General features: G+C 40.6%; 1 protein-coding gene across 2 annotated transcripts in view; it reads right to left on the bottom strand.

The window, feature by feature from the left end:
* The window catches only part of CTPS2 (CTP synthase 2), a 235,292-nt gene that overhangs the window by 198,136 nt on the left and 21,702 nt on the right, over positions 1-15,454 (bottom strand). For both annotated transcript variants that reach the window (XM_073668039.1, XM_073668038.1), the window contains 2 exons: positions 11,526-11,696; positions 5,622-5,722 (listed from right to left, as the gene is read on the bottom strand). In XM_073668039.1, coding sequence (XP_073524140.1) covers positions 5,622-5,722; positions 11,526-11,696 — 272 coding nt within the window. The remainder of the gene's footprint in view (positions 1-5,621; positions 5,723-11,525; positions 11,697-15,454) is intronic.

Genomic DNA, 15,454 nt, shown 5'->3' with positions numbered 1-15,454 from the left:
TATTATTATTATTATTACTACTATTATTATTACTATTATTTCTACTACTATTATTACTATTATTATTACTACTACTATTACTATTATTATTACTACTATTACTATTATTACTACTATTACTACTACTATTATTATTTCTTATTATTACTACTATTATTACTACTCCTACTATTATTACTATTATTATTATTACTACTATTATTACTATTATTTCTACTACTATTATTATTATTATTATTACTACTATTATTATTACTATTATTTCTACTACTATTATTACTATTATTATTATTATTACTACTACTATTACTACTATTATTATTACTACTATTACTACTATTATTATTACTCCTATTACTATTATTACTACTATTACTACTACTATTATTTCTTATTATTACTACTACTATTATTACTACTATTATTACTACTCCTACTATTATTACTATTATTATTATTACTACTATTATTATTACTATTATTTCTACAACTACTAATATTATTACTATTATTATTATTACTATTATTTCTACTACTACTATTATTATTATCATTATTATTATTATTATTATTTCAATTCTGAAAATTTGTAAATTTCATTTTGTTTCGCTGTAAACTTGAAAACCCCCAAATCTTGAAAGTACGCACATCCTGCACCACAGATTGTTACACTACATTTATGGAATGGATAAATGCTTTTATAGTGTTATTAAATTATTTTTTATTCTAAAATCAATGGGACTTTGTCTTAAGATCAGCAGATATGTATCTGTAGATAGAAAAAAACTATTATTATTCATTGCCAAACCAGTGTCTTCACATTTTTTTCCATTTTAAACACTGTACTGCCTAAAACTTGGCATGATAATGTTTTGTATGCGTGGCGGTGTATTCTGATCCATATTAAATTTTGGTGATCTACGGCTAGCCACTTCACTTTTAAAGAGTTTTATTAAGATATATGGAGATAGGTAGTGAGAATATATACAAATATATACACGTGATCCATTATAAAGACAACAGTGCCATCTAGTGGTGACTGTGGGCACATCACATCATGCAGAATGGCAACATCTGCCTCTCCCTGTATCATAATAAAGTTGATATAACAATATATTTGAGAAAAAGGAGATTAATGTCAAAATCAAGAAGAGTACAGCTTTATATAAACCTTAGACATCGTAACAGATTTATGAATGGAGCTTGTAAATCCCTGCAGCTCTGTACTACAGGACCAAGGGCACTGTGTGCTGCCAAATGATTCTCTATAGTGCAATGTTACTGACAAAATGTCTGAAATATAGCGTCCAGTGGTGCAAGACACAATGTGCTTTCTGTCAGATCTATGGGCAGCATGGTGGCTCAGTGGTTAGCACTGCAGCCTTGCAGCGCTGTGGTCCTGGGTGCAAATCCCACAAAGGACAACATCTGCCATAAACTTCTATGGACACCCTATTATAGTTGCATACAACTTGGGGTCCTAATACAGACATGTGCATGAAATCTTCTGCTGTGGCCAGGAAATCAGTCTGCACTCTCCACTGGGAACATGACCCAATGCTAATACATCCATTCACATTTTTGTGTGTTTTTAGCATTTATATCTAGTGCCCTACCTTCACCACGGGCAGAGATTCACACTGATTCCCTACTCCTAATTTTTAATGTGTCGGTTGTTGGCTCTCGGTGGATCTAACACATACAACCACGAGCCAATATTTTTATATATATATATATATATATATATATATATATATATATATATATATATATATGTGTGTGTGTGTGCGTGTATTCAAGGAAATTAGAAAAACTAAGTACACCCTCTTTAAACTCTACTTTTATGGCTATCAGTCTCTCACATCGTTCTGGAGGAATTCTTCCCCACTCTTCTTTCATTGATGTTTATGGACATTAATTTATGCAAAGATTTCTTAAAAAGGTGGTCCCAAATAAATATTGATCTTCATCCAAAATGTCTATCCATTTATTGTAATAATCTAACAGCTATTCTAATGTACTTTAATAAAAAAAAAGTCTCTAGTGATCCCTCTCTAACCTACCTGATTTGTTTATTTATGTTTTTATCTATTTCCATTTTGATGACGTTCCGTTTGAAAGGAAGCGTCATTCATGACCTTTGTTTCAGGGGCTGGGCTAGTCCCTGCTCTACTGAGCATGTGTCAGTTGTCAATTCTGATGTATGCTCAGTACAAACGCCCTTCTTACTGTGCGATATTGTTCTCAGTGCACCATGACGGTGACGATGCGCTCTGTTGTCGGCTTGTCACTTCTAATTACAGCTGGCGAGGGAGCGCACTGTCAATGCGCATTAAAAAAAAAAAGAATATGGCATTGAACGACAAGAAGGGAGGGCAGGGATCAGCCCCACTCTCAAAAGTGACATCTGTTTTTGAAGCAGTGTTAGTCTCTGCTCACCTCTGCTGTTCTTTCCAATGTACACTAACAGAGCACTCTCTTGTTGGCAAGGAAGCGCACTATCACTGTGCACTGAGAAAATCGGAAATAGGTAAAAATAAATAAAAGCAGTTAGATTAGAGAGGGGAATAATAGAAACTTTTTAATTAAAGCATATTAGAAAAGCTGTTAGATTATTACAAAAACTAGATAGTAATTTAGGATGAAAATCCATATTAGTTTTGGACCACGTCCTTATGGTCCCACCACAGCATTTCAAATAGGCTGAGGTCCGGACTTTGACTGGGCCATGACTACAGCTCTCTAGATTTGCTGCTGTGCTTGGGATAATTGTCCTGTTGCGTGACCCATCACATGACTAAATTATGTCATGGCAGGTCCTTTTTAGACCATCGGTCTTTTTTTTACAGGTACTATGGTACCCGGGTCCGGAGGAGAGTCTCCTCTTCTCCAAACCTGGGTAGCATCCGGACATTGAACCGCATGGTATCCGTATCTGCAGATGCAGTGATGTGGATGTCATGCGTTCCAATGCAAGTCAATGGCGGCGTTTTCGCCGCAATTCCACAAAATAATTGATAGTGCTGCGGATTTTTCCGCAATGATAATCCGCAGCAGAAATTTCTGCAGTATGTGCACAGCACATGCGGATTATCATTGGGGAACATGGCAGGCCTTCTACCAAGCGTTTTTTAAGAGTTTCTGCGGCGGAATTGCCGTTGTGGAAACGCTTAAAAAACGCATCGTGGGCACACAGCCTTATAGTCTGAGCTGAAACTATTGGGTCTTTTGCAATTTCTCTGAGCAATGAACACACTCAGACTATGGGCAGAACTTGCTGAGACATCCACTCCTGGAAAGTCTGTAAACTGTCTTGAATGTTTTCCACTTGTGAAGAATCTTTCTTACTGTAGAATGATGGACTACAAATTGCTTGTAAATGGTCTTATAACTTTTCCCACATTAAAACAGCACTCCTCCTCCCATCAAAGTTTTTATCCTTTTAATATATTGCAGTCATCATATTACAGTGCCTACAAGTAGTATTCAACCCCCTGCAGATTTAGCTGGTTGACACATGCGGAATTAACTTGGCATTGTGACATTTGTACTGTAGATCAGCCTGGAAGTGGGAAATGCACTGCAGCAAATTTTGTTTGTGGTTTTTTTTTTTTTTTTTTTTTAAAACATTAAAAGTTAATTCAGAGTGTCATTTATTATTCAACCCCTCAAACCACAAGAATTCTGTTTGGTCCCCCTAAAGTATTAAGAAGTAGTTCAGGCACCAAGAATAATGAGCTTCACATGTGTGGATTAAAGATCTCTTTTGCCAGCCTTTTCTGACTATTTAAGACCCTCCCCAAACTTGTGAACAGCACTCAGACATGGTCAACATGGGAAAGACAAAGGAGCATTCCAAGGCCATCAGAGACAAGATCGTGGAGGGTCACAAGGCTGGCAAGGGGTACAAAACCCTTTCCAAGGAGTTGGGCCTACCTGTCTCCACTGTTGGGAGCATCATCCGTAAGTGGAAGGCTTATGGAACTACTGTTAGCCTTCCACGGCCTGGACAGCCTTTGAAAGTGTCCTCCCGTGCCGAGGCCAGGCTTGTCCGAAGAGTCAAGGCTAACCCAAGGACAACAAGGAAGGAGCTCCGGGAAGATCTCATGGCAGTGGGGACATTGGTTTCAGTCAATACCATAAGTAACGTACTCCACCGCAATGGTCTCCGTTCCAGACGAGCCCGTAAGGTACCTTTACTTTCAAAGCGTCATGTCAAGGCTCATCTACAGTTTGCTCATGATCACTTGGAGGACTCTGAGACAGACTGGTTCAAGGTTCTATGGTCTGATGAGACCAAGATCGAGATCTTTGGTGCCAACCACACACGTGACGTTTGGAGACTGGATGGCACTGCATACGACCCCAAGAATACCATCCCTACAGTCAAGCATAGTGGTGGCAGCATCATGCTGTGGGTCTGTTTCTCAGCCAAGGGGCCTGGCCATCTGGTCCGCATCCATGGGAAGATGGATAGCACGGCCTACCTGGAGATTTTGGCCAAGAACCTCCGCTCCTCCATCAAGGATCTTAAGATGGGTCGTAATTTCATCTTCCAACAAGACAACGACCCAAAGCACACAGCCAAGAAAACCAAGGCCTGGTTCAAGAGGGAAAAAGTCAAAGTGTTGGAGTGGCCTAGTCAGTCTCCTGACCTTAACCCAATTGAAAACTTATGGAAGGAGCTCAAGAATAAAGTCCACATGAGACACCCAAAGAACCTAGATAACTTGGAGAAGATCTGCATGGAGGAGTGGGCCAAGATAACTCCACAGACCTGTGCCGGCCTGATCAGGTCTTATAAAAGACGATTATTAGCTGTACTTGCAAACACGGGTTATTCCACAAAATATTAAACATAGGGGTTGTATAATAATTGACCCACACTTTTATGTTTAAAATTGAATAAAATTCAACTGAGCAACATAACTTTTTGGTTTGTAAGATTTATGCTTCTGTTCATAAAACCTACTCTCGTTTGCAGTTTGAAGGCTCTAACTTATTTGCATCTTATCAAACCAGCTAAATCTGCAGGGGGTTGAATACTACTTGTAGGCACTGTATATAGCACTGTGCACTTACAATTGCTCATTTTGCCTTTCTACCCAGATAATTCTTCTCTTTTCTCTGCTCTATGTAGAAACAGGAAGTCCCTTGTCCCTGCATTTATCACCCCCCCTCTTCAACTCCTGACCCAGCTGCTCCCTCCTCCCCCTGCCAGGGACTTTTGCAGTGACTCATGACTCATACAGGGAAAATTGACCTCCTGTTTCTACATAGAGCTTAGAAGGATTAAGCTAGTCAGTTTTTAATCACGTGATGTCATAAACCTAATAGAAAACAGAAGAATTAGAAAGGTAAAATGAGCAATTGTAAGTACACAGTGCTGTATAATATGATGACTGCAATATATTAAGAGGATAAAAACTTTGATGGTAGTGCTTCTTTAAGATCACTGCTGAGGTTTTTCCTCCTTGGCATTGTACATAAGAGTGTCATAGACATAAAAATTGAACAGAGCTGATGAGAAGTAAAATGACATATAACGAGTAGCAAGTTCTGTGTCAGGATACAGTGGCTGCAGGGAAAGGTGATAGAGATTATATGTTATGTGCACTTACCTCAATGACACATATCTGAGGCTCCTGATGATCCTTGTCCACTGGAACCTTTGCTTGATTCATCACCCATTCCTGAATGGCATCAGTAATGTGCGGGACAACTAAAAACAGAGAATACAATGTACATTAATCACTACAGAATTATTAAGGTGTTACCTAATGCAAGGCTTTATTAACTCCATGGCGATCAAGCCAATTTTTGAATTAGGATATGTTCACATATACAAAAATTTTCAAGATATTCCACCCAAAAAAATCCATCTGTTACTGATCTGCAAATGATGAAAAACATGGAAACAAAATGTTCAAAACATCTCGATTTATTCAGTATCGAGTATAAGCGCCATGCACAGACATCGCCACACTTACACGACTTGGCTGCTGTCAATGACATTATTACTGGTTGTCTAAAGAATTTCCAGATTTGGTTGTGGAACCAGTGGGGCAGCCATTTCTTCAAAGGGTGCCGGTAGCAGTTTTTTAACATGATAACTAGTGTTGAGCGAGTATGTTCTATTAACCCTTTCACCGAGTATGCTCGGGCCGAGCTCCGAGTATTTATAGCTGCTCGGTGATATGGTTGAATCGCGCCCGTGTGCATGATTTGCAACTGTTTGACAGTTTTATTACATGTGAGGAATGTATTTCTTACACATTCCTCACATGTAATAAAGCTGTCAAACAGTCGCAAATCATGCACACGGGAGCTATTCAACCATATCACCGAGCAGCTATAAATACTCGAAGCTCGGCCCGAGCATACTCGGACAGAACATACTCGCTCAACACTAATGATAACCCAAGGCCGCATGCTGCTCGTACTAATGTGCACAGTGTCTCCAGACTTGTCTCCAATTGAGCACATCTGGGACACCATTGGTCGGCAATTGCATAGGGAGCTGCCAGCAGCGGATCTTGACGACTTGTGTATCCAATTGCATTCAGCGTAACAGAATATTCCTCAGACAACCATTAATAACCTCACAGCAGCCAAGGTGTGTAAGTGCAGGGATTTGTGCAAGTGGTGCTCATACTTGATACAAAATAAATTTTCCTTTTATTTTTTCATCATTAAAGGGAATCTGTAACAATCAGTGTCATAGTGTTATAAATAGACACAAATACAATAAAAATAAAATAATAAAATCTAACAAACATTCCCCTACTTCACTTTAAAATAGTTCACATCTATCTCTAAGCCTGAAGGTATTTCAGCAATGGGAATACTGTATGCAGTATAAGGCTGCGTGCCCACTATGAACGCTTAAAAACGCTTGGTAATACGTGCCCCATTGTCCCCAATGATAATCCGCATGTGCTGTGCACATGCTGCGGAAATTTCTGCTGCGGATTATCATTGCGGAAAAATCCGCAGCACGTCCATTACTTTTGCGGAAACGCGGCGTAATTGCCGCCATTGACTTGCATTGAATCGCATAATATCCGCATGACTACATGTGCACATGCTGATATTAAGCAATTCAATGGGCGGATGGTACCCGGGTCTGGAGAAGAGGAGACTCTCCTCCAGACCCAGGTACCATAGTAACTGTTAAAAAAAATAATTAAAAATAAACATTATACTCACCTTCTGAAGGCCCGCGGTCTTCTCTCCGATGCGTCCTGGCTCCCCGGTGGCTCGCGATGGTGTAAAAGGACCTTCCATGACGTGACCTGTCACATGACTAAATGACGTCATGGAAGGTCCTTTTACACTACCGCGAGCCACCAGGGAGCCAGGACGCACCGGAGAGAAGACCGCGGGCCATCAGAAGGTGAGTATAATGTTTATTTTTTTATTTTTTACCATTTTTATTCTTTTTTTAACTTTTAACTAGGTCACAATATATAAATCCATGCCGGCTGCATGGATTTATATAGTGTGACCAAGTTGTCAAGCACTTTTCCAAGTGCTGCTAAAATCGCTTGGAAAAGCGCTTGATAACCCGCATGCGGAAATGCATGTGAAGAACGCTTCACAAATGCTTCTACCTGGCAGGAAAAATGCATGTAAAATCCGCATGAGTTATTCCTGCCAGGGAGATGCGGAAAAAATCAGCAGCATTTCTGCATCGTGGGCACTTAGCCTGAGAAGGATCGGTGGGGCCGCAATGTAATGAAAAAGTTGTCACAAAGGGAAACAGAATTAATCTATAGATTAAATATATTAAGCCCAGAAGGACTGAAAATAGAGATAGACTTAAACTGTTTTATAAGGAAGTAGTAAGTAAATATCAGTCGGGACATATGGCGACTGATTCTTATTGATTTGCCATTTTTTTAATTATATTTTGTTAGTATAATATTAAAGTGTGTTAGCAAAATCTTGCATTGGGATCTCCCTGCCCCTGACGAAGGCTGGAGCGAAATGCGCATCGGGGCGGACGCACACAAGCTCAGGAGCTCCTGTATACACCGGTGCCACCATTAGGTAATACAATGCTTACCTTTGCAGTGCCTCATGAAACTTTTCTTAATATAATTACTAGCGCTAATTAGATGGCTTAATACCAGTTTTTTTCTGCTCGGTTACAGGGCATGTGACTATGAATTATATCTATGTACCATAATCTCTTATGTTGTTATATATTGTATGTATCTCGTTCATGCTCCTGTGCTGTGCGTGCTTGTCTTTTCACCATCACATGTTGGTCTCCCCCATGTCAAGCCAGGTGTGGGAAACACATAGTGCAATACAGAGGGAAGAGGGAAAGGGAGCCCAGACTCTAGGGAAAGGGGGGAGTGGAGACCTCCTAGTCTGATCTAGTGTCACCCTGTCTCAACTAACGTCCCTATATTTCCTCCTCAGCAATCGCTGCACGCGTGCCTCGCCCTGTCTTTCCCTGGCGTAAGGCTAAGGCTAGGGATGGGAGGAGATGAGCACTAGTCGATCTCCGCTAAACTCTATAAACAACAAGGGTAGACAAACAGGGGAAGAATGCTTAGCTTTAGACGACTCCAGACAAAAGCAAACTCGGCCTCAAGTTCCAGAGAGAACAAAGTACTGCTCTTGCTAAGCCTTCACAAGTAGAAATGAATATAGCCGGCACCTCCCTCTCAGACACATCAGGTATATATACACCCCAGCCAGGAGCTAATTAGGAATAGGGAGGTAGCCGCTGGGTCCTAGAGACAGCCAGCCTCTAAGAAGCTGTCTGTAATGCCAAACGTAGAGATAGCCTGCAACCAAGTGCAGGGCGACAGTCTGTCACCTCTGACACACCCGTGACACCCCCATTCCCCCACCTTGATGTTTCTATCAATAAAAACATTTTGTATTTTTTCACTATTTGGGACTGGTTATTGTCGTTTCTTCTGCTTTCTCATGTATCTTGTTCTAGTACAACCTGCATAATCCTACGATGATAGTGAAGGACGTGGAAAACGGAGCAGCTGAGCAGGGTGAATACTTGCGGAGGTTGTGAATGTGAAGACCATCCTTTTTAATGGCCAGGCTGCTTCTGTAGGAGTGTTAGTGAGGCAAGTGAGCGATGCTCTTCACCATCAACACCGATTTGGGAATGAAGAATTAGAGGGACAACATACCCATTTGGGACAGATGATCTTCAACACACAGTGTCCTCGACACTAGCTTCGGGATGATTATTGATCTCAGTATTAGGTTAAGATTATTTCATTTGTCATCATCTTGTGTTATCCACATGTGTTGGGTATAGGTAAACCAGAAACTCTTGGTGGACACGTCATCATACCATCTCATTCCACCGATCAGTACTGTCCAGTAATAAGATTCTCTATTCTCCACCTTTATCTTCTGAAGATCTTCTATTTGACAGTCATGATGGCTGAGAATGGATTTTCCGGCCTCACAAAGCACCAGTTATACTAATTTCCAGGTGGGTAGATGCAGTGTGAGGGTCTTATGTGTTCAACAAGACGTTTTAGTTAAGGATTTAGAATTAAATAATAATTTTTAAAAAACTGTTTGACGTTTAAAATAGATGTTTATTCACAATAGAGGTGCTGACATTCAATGATGTCTGATGATAAATGACTTTATTTTTTTCAGGGTTTGTCTTTATTGAGAGAAGATGTCTCCATCTACTTGAAGGAAAAGATTCAGGACCCTGAAAACCCCTAGTAATTTCCAGGGGTAGGGAATCCGAAGCTGGACAACCACAAAGACAAAAGTACCTGAGCTGAGTCATAACATCTTTCTACAAGTCAAATGAAAAGACAAGAAGACCTAACCCATAGATTCCTACCAGGACATGGAGCTGGTGATTCCACCAAAGCTGGCCATCTACATACTGTACATGTTAGTCACCTACAGTGATCAAAATACCACCAAGTTTGCTTTACTTGTTCGGGAAGATGGACAAGAATGAGTCATGACGTCCAATAAGAACAAGTTTAAAGCATGGCAGGTACCAAAGAGAAATGACTGAATCATGGAGGAGATGTGGATAACAGAAAGATGATTCAGCTATTGTGATTGTTTTCATATGGAAGAAAACAAATAAAAAATATCTGGAGCTTTCTTACTTTGAGAATGCAATGACGTTGTATAGTGCAACATCAACATGCTCTGAATATGGTGCTTATTGCTCCGGGGTGGAACATTGCACTTGCAGTTTTCCTGCCCTACTGCCCTATTCCTCACCCACCGCCCACTCTAATTCCAATAAATCAGATCACTGGCAACCGCCATCAGTGCCTGGGATGGTGCATGTAAGTTTCTCTAGATCCAGTGTATCTGTGCATATGAGGAGACGAGCAAAAGTGAAGAAGTGTCGGCATTAGGTCAGGGAAGGCAGGTCATTGAAACAAGAGTAATGTCACGGGTGTTTCAGGTGTAATAGACAGTCGCTCTAGATCTGGCTGTAGAAGGTCACTGCGCTTGGCATTGCAGACACCTTCTTAATCCTTCTTCCTTTAAGACCCCATGGCAACCTTCCTCCAGCTGCTGATTGACACACCCTTGCATGGGACTTAAAAACCCTCAGTTTGCTCCAGGCAATCGCCGGTGATACTTCTATGTTCCTTTGTGCATGCTTGGAGCACTAGCTGTTGGCTGACTCCTTCTCTGGTGCCCTTGGAGGACAGTTGGCATTACTCCTCTGGTGTCTGCTCAAGCTAAGTAAATCCCCTTTGTTTGTCTACCTTGTTGTCCTTAGTTTGTAGTGGAGCCTGACCAGTGCTCACCCCTTCCCCTCCCTATCTAGGGCCAAGCTCTAGGGACATACAGTGTTTAGAGTCCTGCTCGGCGATTAATGTGGAACCTATATAGGGAAGGTAGGGTAGGCAGGGTGATATTAGATCTGCCTAGGGGGCTCCACTCCCCCTTTCCCTAGTGTCTGGGCTTCCTCCCCCTCTTCCCTTCGTGTTGCTCTTAGTCTTTCCCACACCTTGCGTGACAGTCAGACGCAGGGAGTGGGAAATAGGGATGGAGATCAGTAGAACTGCAAGTGCAATATCTCCCCCCAAAGCATTTGTGGCTCATCCGCATACAATTTCAACTCTCGATTTCTACAAAATGGCAAAACTGATTTTTACAATCAAGGTATGGATTTAATCAACATGAAAGCGCCTGTACATACAAGTCATTAGTATAAAATTAGGCATAAAATCCTCATGACAGGTTAACTTTAAGGATACATGGAATGAACAATGTCATGTACAGTGGCACACAAAGTGTCTACAAGGCAATACTACTCTCCGTGTGCTGCCTTATGAGGTCTTGTAATGCTCTGTAATCTCCAGTATTGGCATTATACCAACATGATACCAATGGAAGCCCAAAAATGTATTTCTTTACAGCAAACAAGAAGAGTATACAAGCAGGAAACTAATAATATGAATTACGGTAAGATTTTCTGCTCCTGTCTGCACTCCATTGTGCATCACTATAATAGCATCAACCCTTGGTGTACGCTCACTGACCTTGCACGGTTTTCCCCAGGTAGTCTCCGCGTCGTTCCTTGGTAATCACATGCTGATAAATCTTTCCTGTAGTGATATTGTTGTCTTTATACAAACTGATATCCAGGAATCTCTCATAATTTCCTAAATCCAAGTCTACCTCCCCTCCATCATCCAGCACAAATACTTCACCTGCAGATAAATAATAATAAATCAGATAAAAGTCAAGAAATAATCAAAGTACAAAGAGAAATCAGGAATGACACTGGCCATGTTATATGTTATGTTTTCTATATGCAGCAGATTCTCACAGCTATTTCATCTGTCAAACCAATTAAAGGCTTGTCCAGGTCCAAAAATTCCATTTTTATATAAACTATTAGGGAATTCTGAGTTAATGGAGGGGGATTCCCTGTTTAGGATCCTCGTCCCTTGACTAAATTAGAGAGCACTACAAAAAATATGTTTGTCTTGTATTAAACACACAATTTCCCTTATGGTAGTGTAGATCGGAGACTTAACGAAACCAGGATCTAAGATAAAGCAGATTACTAGCGCTCCAAACAAAAGGGAGTTATTGATAAGTTTATAGTCAAGGGTCCATTCGAAGAAGTACAAGTTGTTCAAAGCAGAGCACCACTTTTATATCAGCTCTTTGCCAAATATGTTGGTACCTTCAATTTAATTATGGCAATTCCGCATCCATTATTTATTTTATCCCCTGCGATCTGTCACACCTGCAGTCACCAATAATGGAGGATAGAAGTTTAAAGCACACAAAATTATTGAGTTCAATATGTGCTTCTTTAAGCTCCCTCTAGTGGTGATTTTATTATTTAACTTGCAAATTGTCTCTTCAGAGAGGAAGAGGACTTCTTTAAAAGTCTCCTCACCGTGACATGCTTAAGATGTCACTCTCCGCAAGAAATATTACCCCTTGGATATTATTTAACTTTAAAGAAGACCTTTCACCAAATACTTCAAGGTTGAGCTGGACACAGGATATAATAGTGGCTTTTGGAGGGGACGTGTACTTCTTCTTCCTTTATGGTGCTGACCAATCATAAGCCTTAAGCAGGCCGCTACACTTAAAGTAAAGAAGAATACGCCCTACCATACTTTACACATTTTTCATTGCCGTGAGATGTATGACAGACAGCCCTGATCTCCTGCTCTAACCTCCTGCATGAGTCAGTGTGAGGAGGGGGCAGTACAGCCGAGTTTTAGCTGTGTCACATTACAAACCGGTTGATCTTTTTTTTGATCAGCTCTCCTAATTACTGAGTGTGTCAGTAATCACATTCATGCCTTCTGTGTTCAAGCAACTCGTAATCAAGCTGCAGTGACATCAGGCTGTCATTATATCTCAAGCAGGAGTAACCTGCTCGTTCTGAACTATTCCTGTGTGAGATGTAATGAGACCCTGCTCTGCTCTCACTGCAGAGCGATTACAAGTTGAGCACAACAGATAAGTGTGATATAGACATTTTGAGCCCTCATCTTTGCACAGGCAGTGTGGGGGAGGGGCAGTGGTATGAGAGGAGGGGAGCTGATAGAAAAGTTTATAATGTGACACAGCTAAACTCAGCAGTCCTGCCCCTCATCCTGCCACACAGACCTTATATGTGCTTTCTAATCATGCAGGAGGTTAGACCAGGAGATCAAAGCTGTCTGTCATTATACATCTCACTCATTGAGAAACTTGCTCTAAGCTATGGTAGGGATGTCTTCTTTCCTTTGCATGTTGCTGCTGGCTTCTGATTGGTCAGCATTATACAGGGAGAAGAACATGGCCCAAGTGAAAACTGTCTGATAAGACTCACTTGGAGTTTAAAAAAGTTAACTTATTAGGTGCCAAATACTTTGATTGCTAATATATCTGAAATGGAGAGGCAACAAAAAATTATTCTCATCTGTAGCCACTATTACATCGTGTGTCCAGTTCAACATGAAAAATTTGCTAAAAGGTCCTCTTTAAGAAAGGAAATATTAATTTAATGGGTTTTTTTCTGTATATCAAGCCCAAAATACAGAATTTTTTTTTTTTCGAATTTCATCACAGTTCTATCTTGCAACACACAGACAAGTCACTGATGTAAATAGGCACTATGTAATGCTTAGGCTTTTCCTGTGGTGGTGCTGCGGGGAAATTGAACACTTGATGTCAGGTTTTCCTATAAATTACAATTGATCGCTTTGTGCGCGAGATCATTTTTAAACAGTTTATTGTCAAGGAACCTTTAAGTAGTTATAGCCTCTGCCACTCCAGCTCTATTCACCGCCCAGCGCCACCCCCTCCTGTTTGACCGACAACCTCTATGCTGTGTGAAGCAAAGGAGTCAAGTTTAGAAAAGTCCGATAACACAGCCAAAACACAGAAAAAAATACATTTTCTAATTCCATCATAGGTAACACTTGGACACTGTGCTTTTTATATAGAGAAACAGTCAGGGGAAATAAAACTATAATAGTGCTCTGTATGTAGCCTTGCCTTTATTACAATTGCTTCAGTACTGAAGTTCAACATATTATTCTGCTGTGCAAACATAACGACAACAATCTAATCTGGGCCTATAAACCCCACCATGCGGCAACCAAATGTAGTAGTGTCACATCAGTGTTTCTATGAATATTTATAATTCTGGATGTATATAGCATTTGCAGAATCACTTTCCTGCACGATTAAAGGGGTTGTCTGGTCTTTGAGTGACTGCAGATTTGTAGCCCATGTGACTGCAGACTTGTGAATCTTCACATCACTCGCACTGAAAGAGGCGAGCGCATGACTGACCGCAAGTATATTATTTGCATACATGTCATGTGCCGACTAGACGTGGACTGTCTTGCTCAATGCAAGCTTATTGAGCGAGGCCAGACACGTCTAGTCAGAATGTGGCCGTAAGTATGCAAATGGCATACTTGCGGTCACATCACCACCCGCTCCTGGCACCGGCTGATGCTCACAGCGCATGATGTGAGGATTTCGCAAGTCTGTGGTCACATAGAGTGGCTGCAGACTTGTAGCCTAAGGTCATAGAGTGACTTTGTAGCCTAAGCCTGAACAACCTCTTTAACATGTTCATATAAACACTGTGTCACAGCACTCTGAAAAATGTTATATACTTGCATTTCACTATTTTTTTAACACATAAAACATGAGGTATTTGACACATTTTTGATCAAAGTATGTGAGCCTATTTAACATTGATAAGGGGACCTCATAATAGATGGGACCCTATACTACACTGACTCAGTGCTCTCTGGGCCTAGGTCTCAAATAAACTGAGGATCCAGAGAGGTGTGTTAGTGTACTATACAAGGTTTCCTTGTCATTGGCAGATGGGCTCACATATTTTGATCATGTGTGTGTAAAGAACCTCATGTTTCTACTGGAGTTTCTGTATATATATTATACTTTATAATCACCAATAGCACAATCATCATCCTAAATTACACAATAACATCCAGACAACTAACATTAATATAGTGATATATCACCCTGCACCACAAACAATAATGGAAATCAAAATTAACCTCAATCTTAAGGTAGGCTCACATCAGATAAGTATAAAGCTGACTAGCAGCTTTCTGTGTACACTGTGCATAGGCAGAAAGCTACCATCAGTAGTGGGGTCATATTTACACAGAGGCAGGAAAACTACATGCCAAGAAACAACCTCTAGTGATAAAATCAGTATTTTATCAGCAGGAGATTATTAAAACTGCAAATAGCAGCCCAGTAAATGACACATCACTGGAATCAGGGTCGCTGCCCCTAAACCATGCTGCTCTCAGAGTAGGTGGCAAAAGCATCGTGAAATACTCTCTTTAACAGAGGACAGACCTCTGTTCAGGATCCTCATCACTTGGCTTGAGTGAAAAGTGTTTACAAGGAGTGTCTCTCACCATGGAGTGACTAGTCCTATCTTGCAGTACACAGACAAGCCACT

The sequence above is a fragment of the Phyllobates terribilis genome, unplaced genomic scaffold (assembly GCF_046119375.1).
Source record: "Phyllobates terribilis strain yellow unplaced genomic scaffold, ASM4611937v1 Scaffold_2__4_contigs__length_985480577, whole genome shotgun sequence".
Lineage (NCBI taxonomy): Eukaryota > Metazoa > Chordata > Amphibia > Anura > Dendrobatidae > Phyllobates > Phyllobates terribilis.
This window is presented reverse-complemented; position numbering and strand designations above follow the sequence as displayed.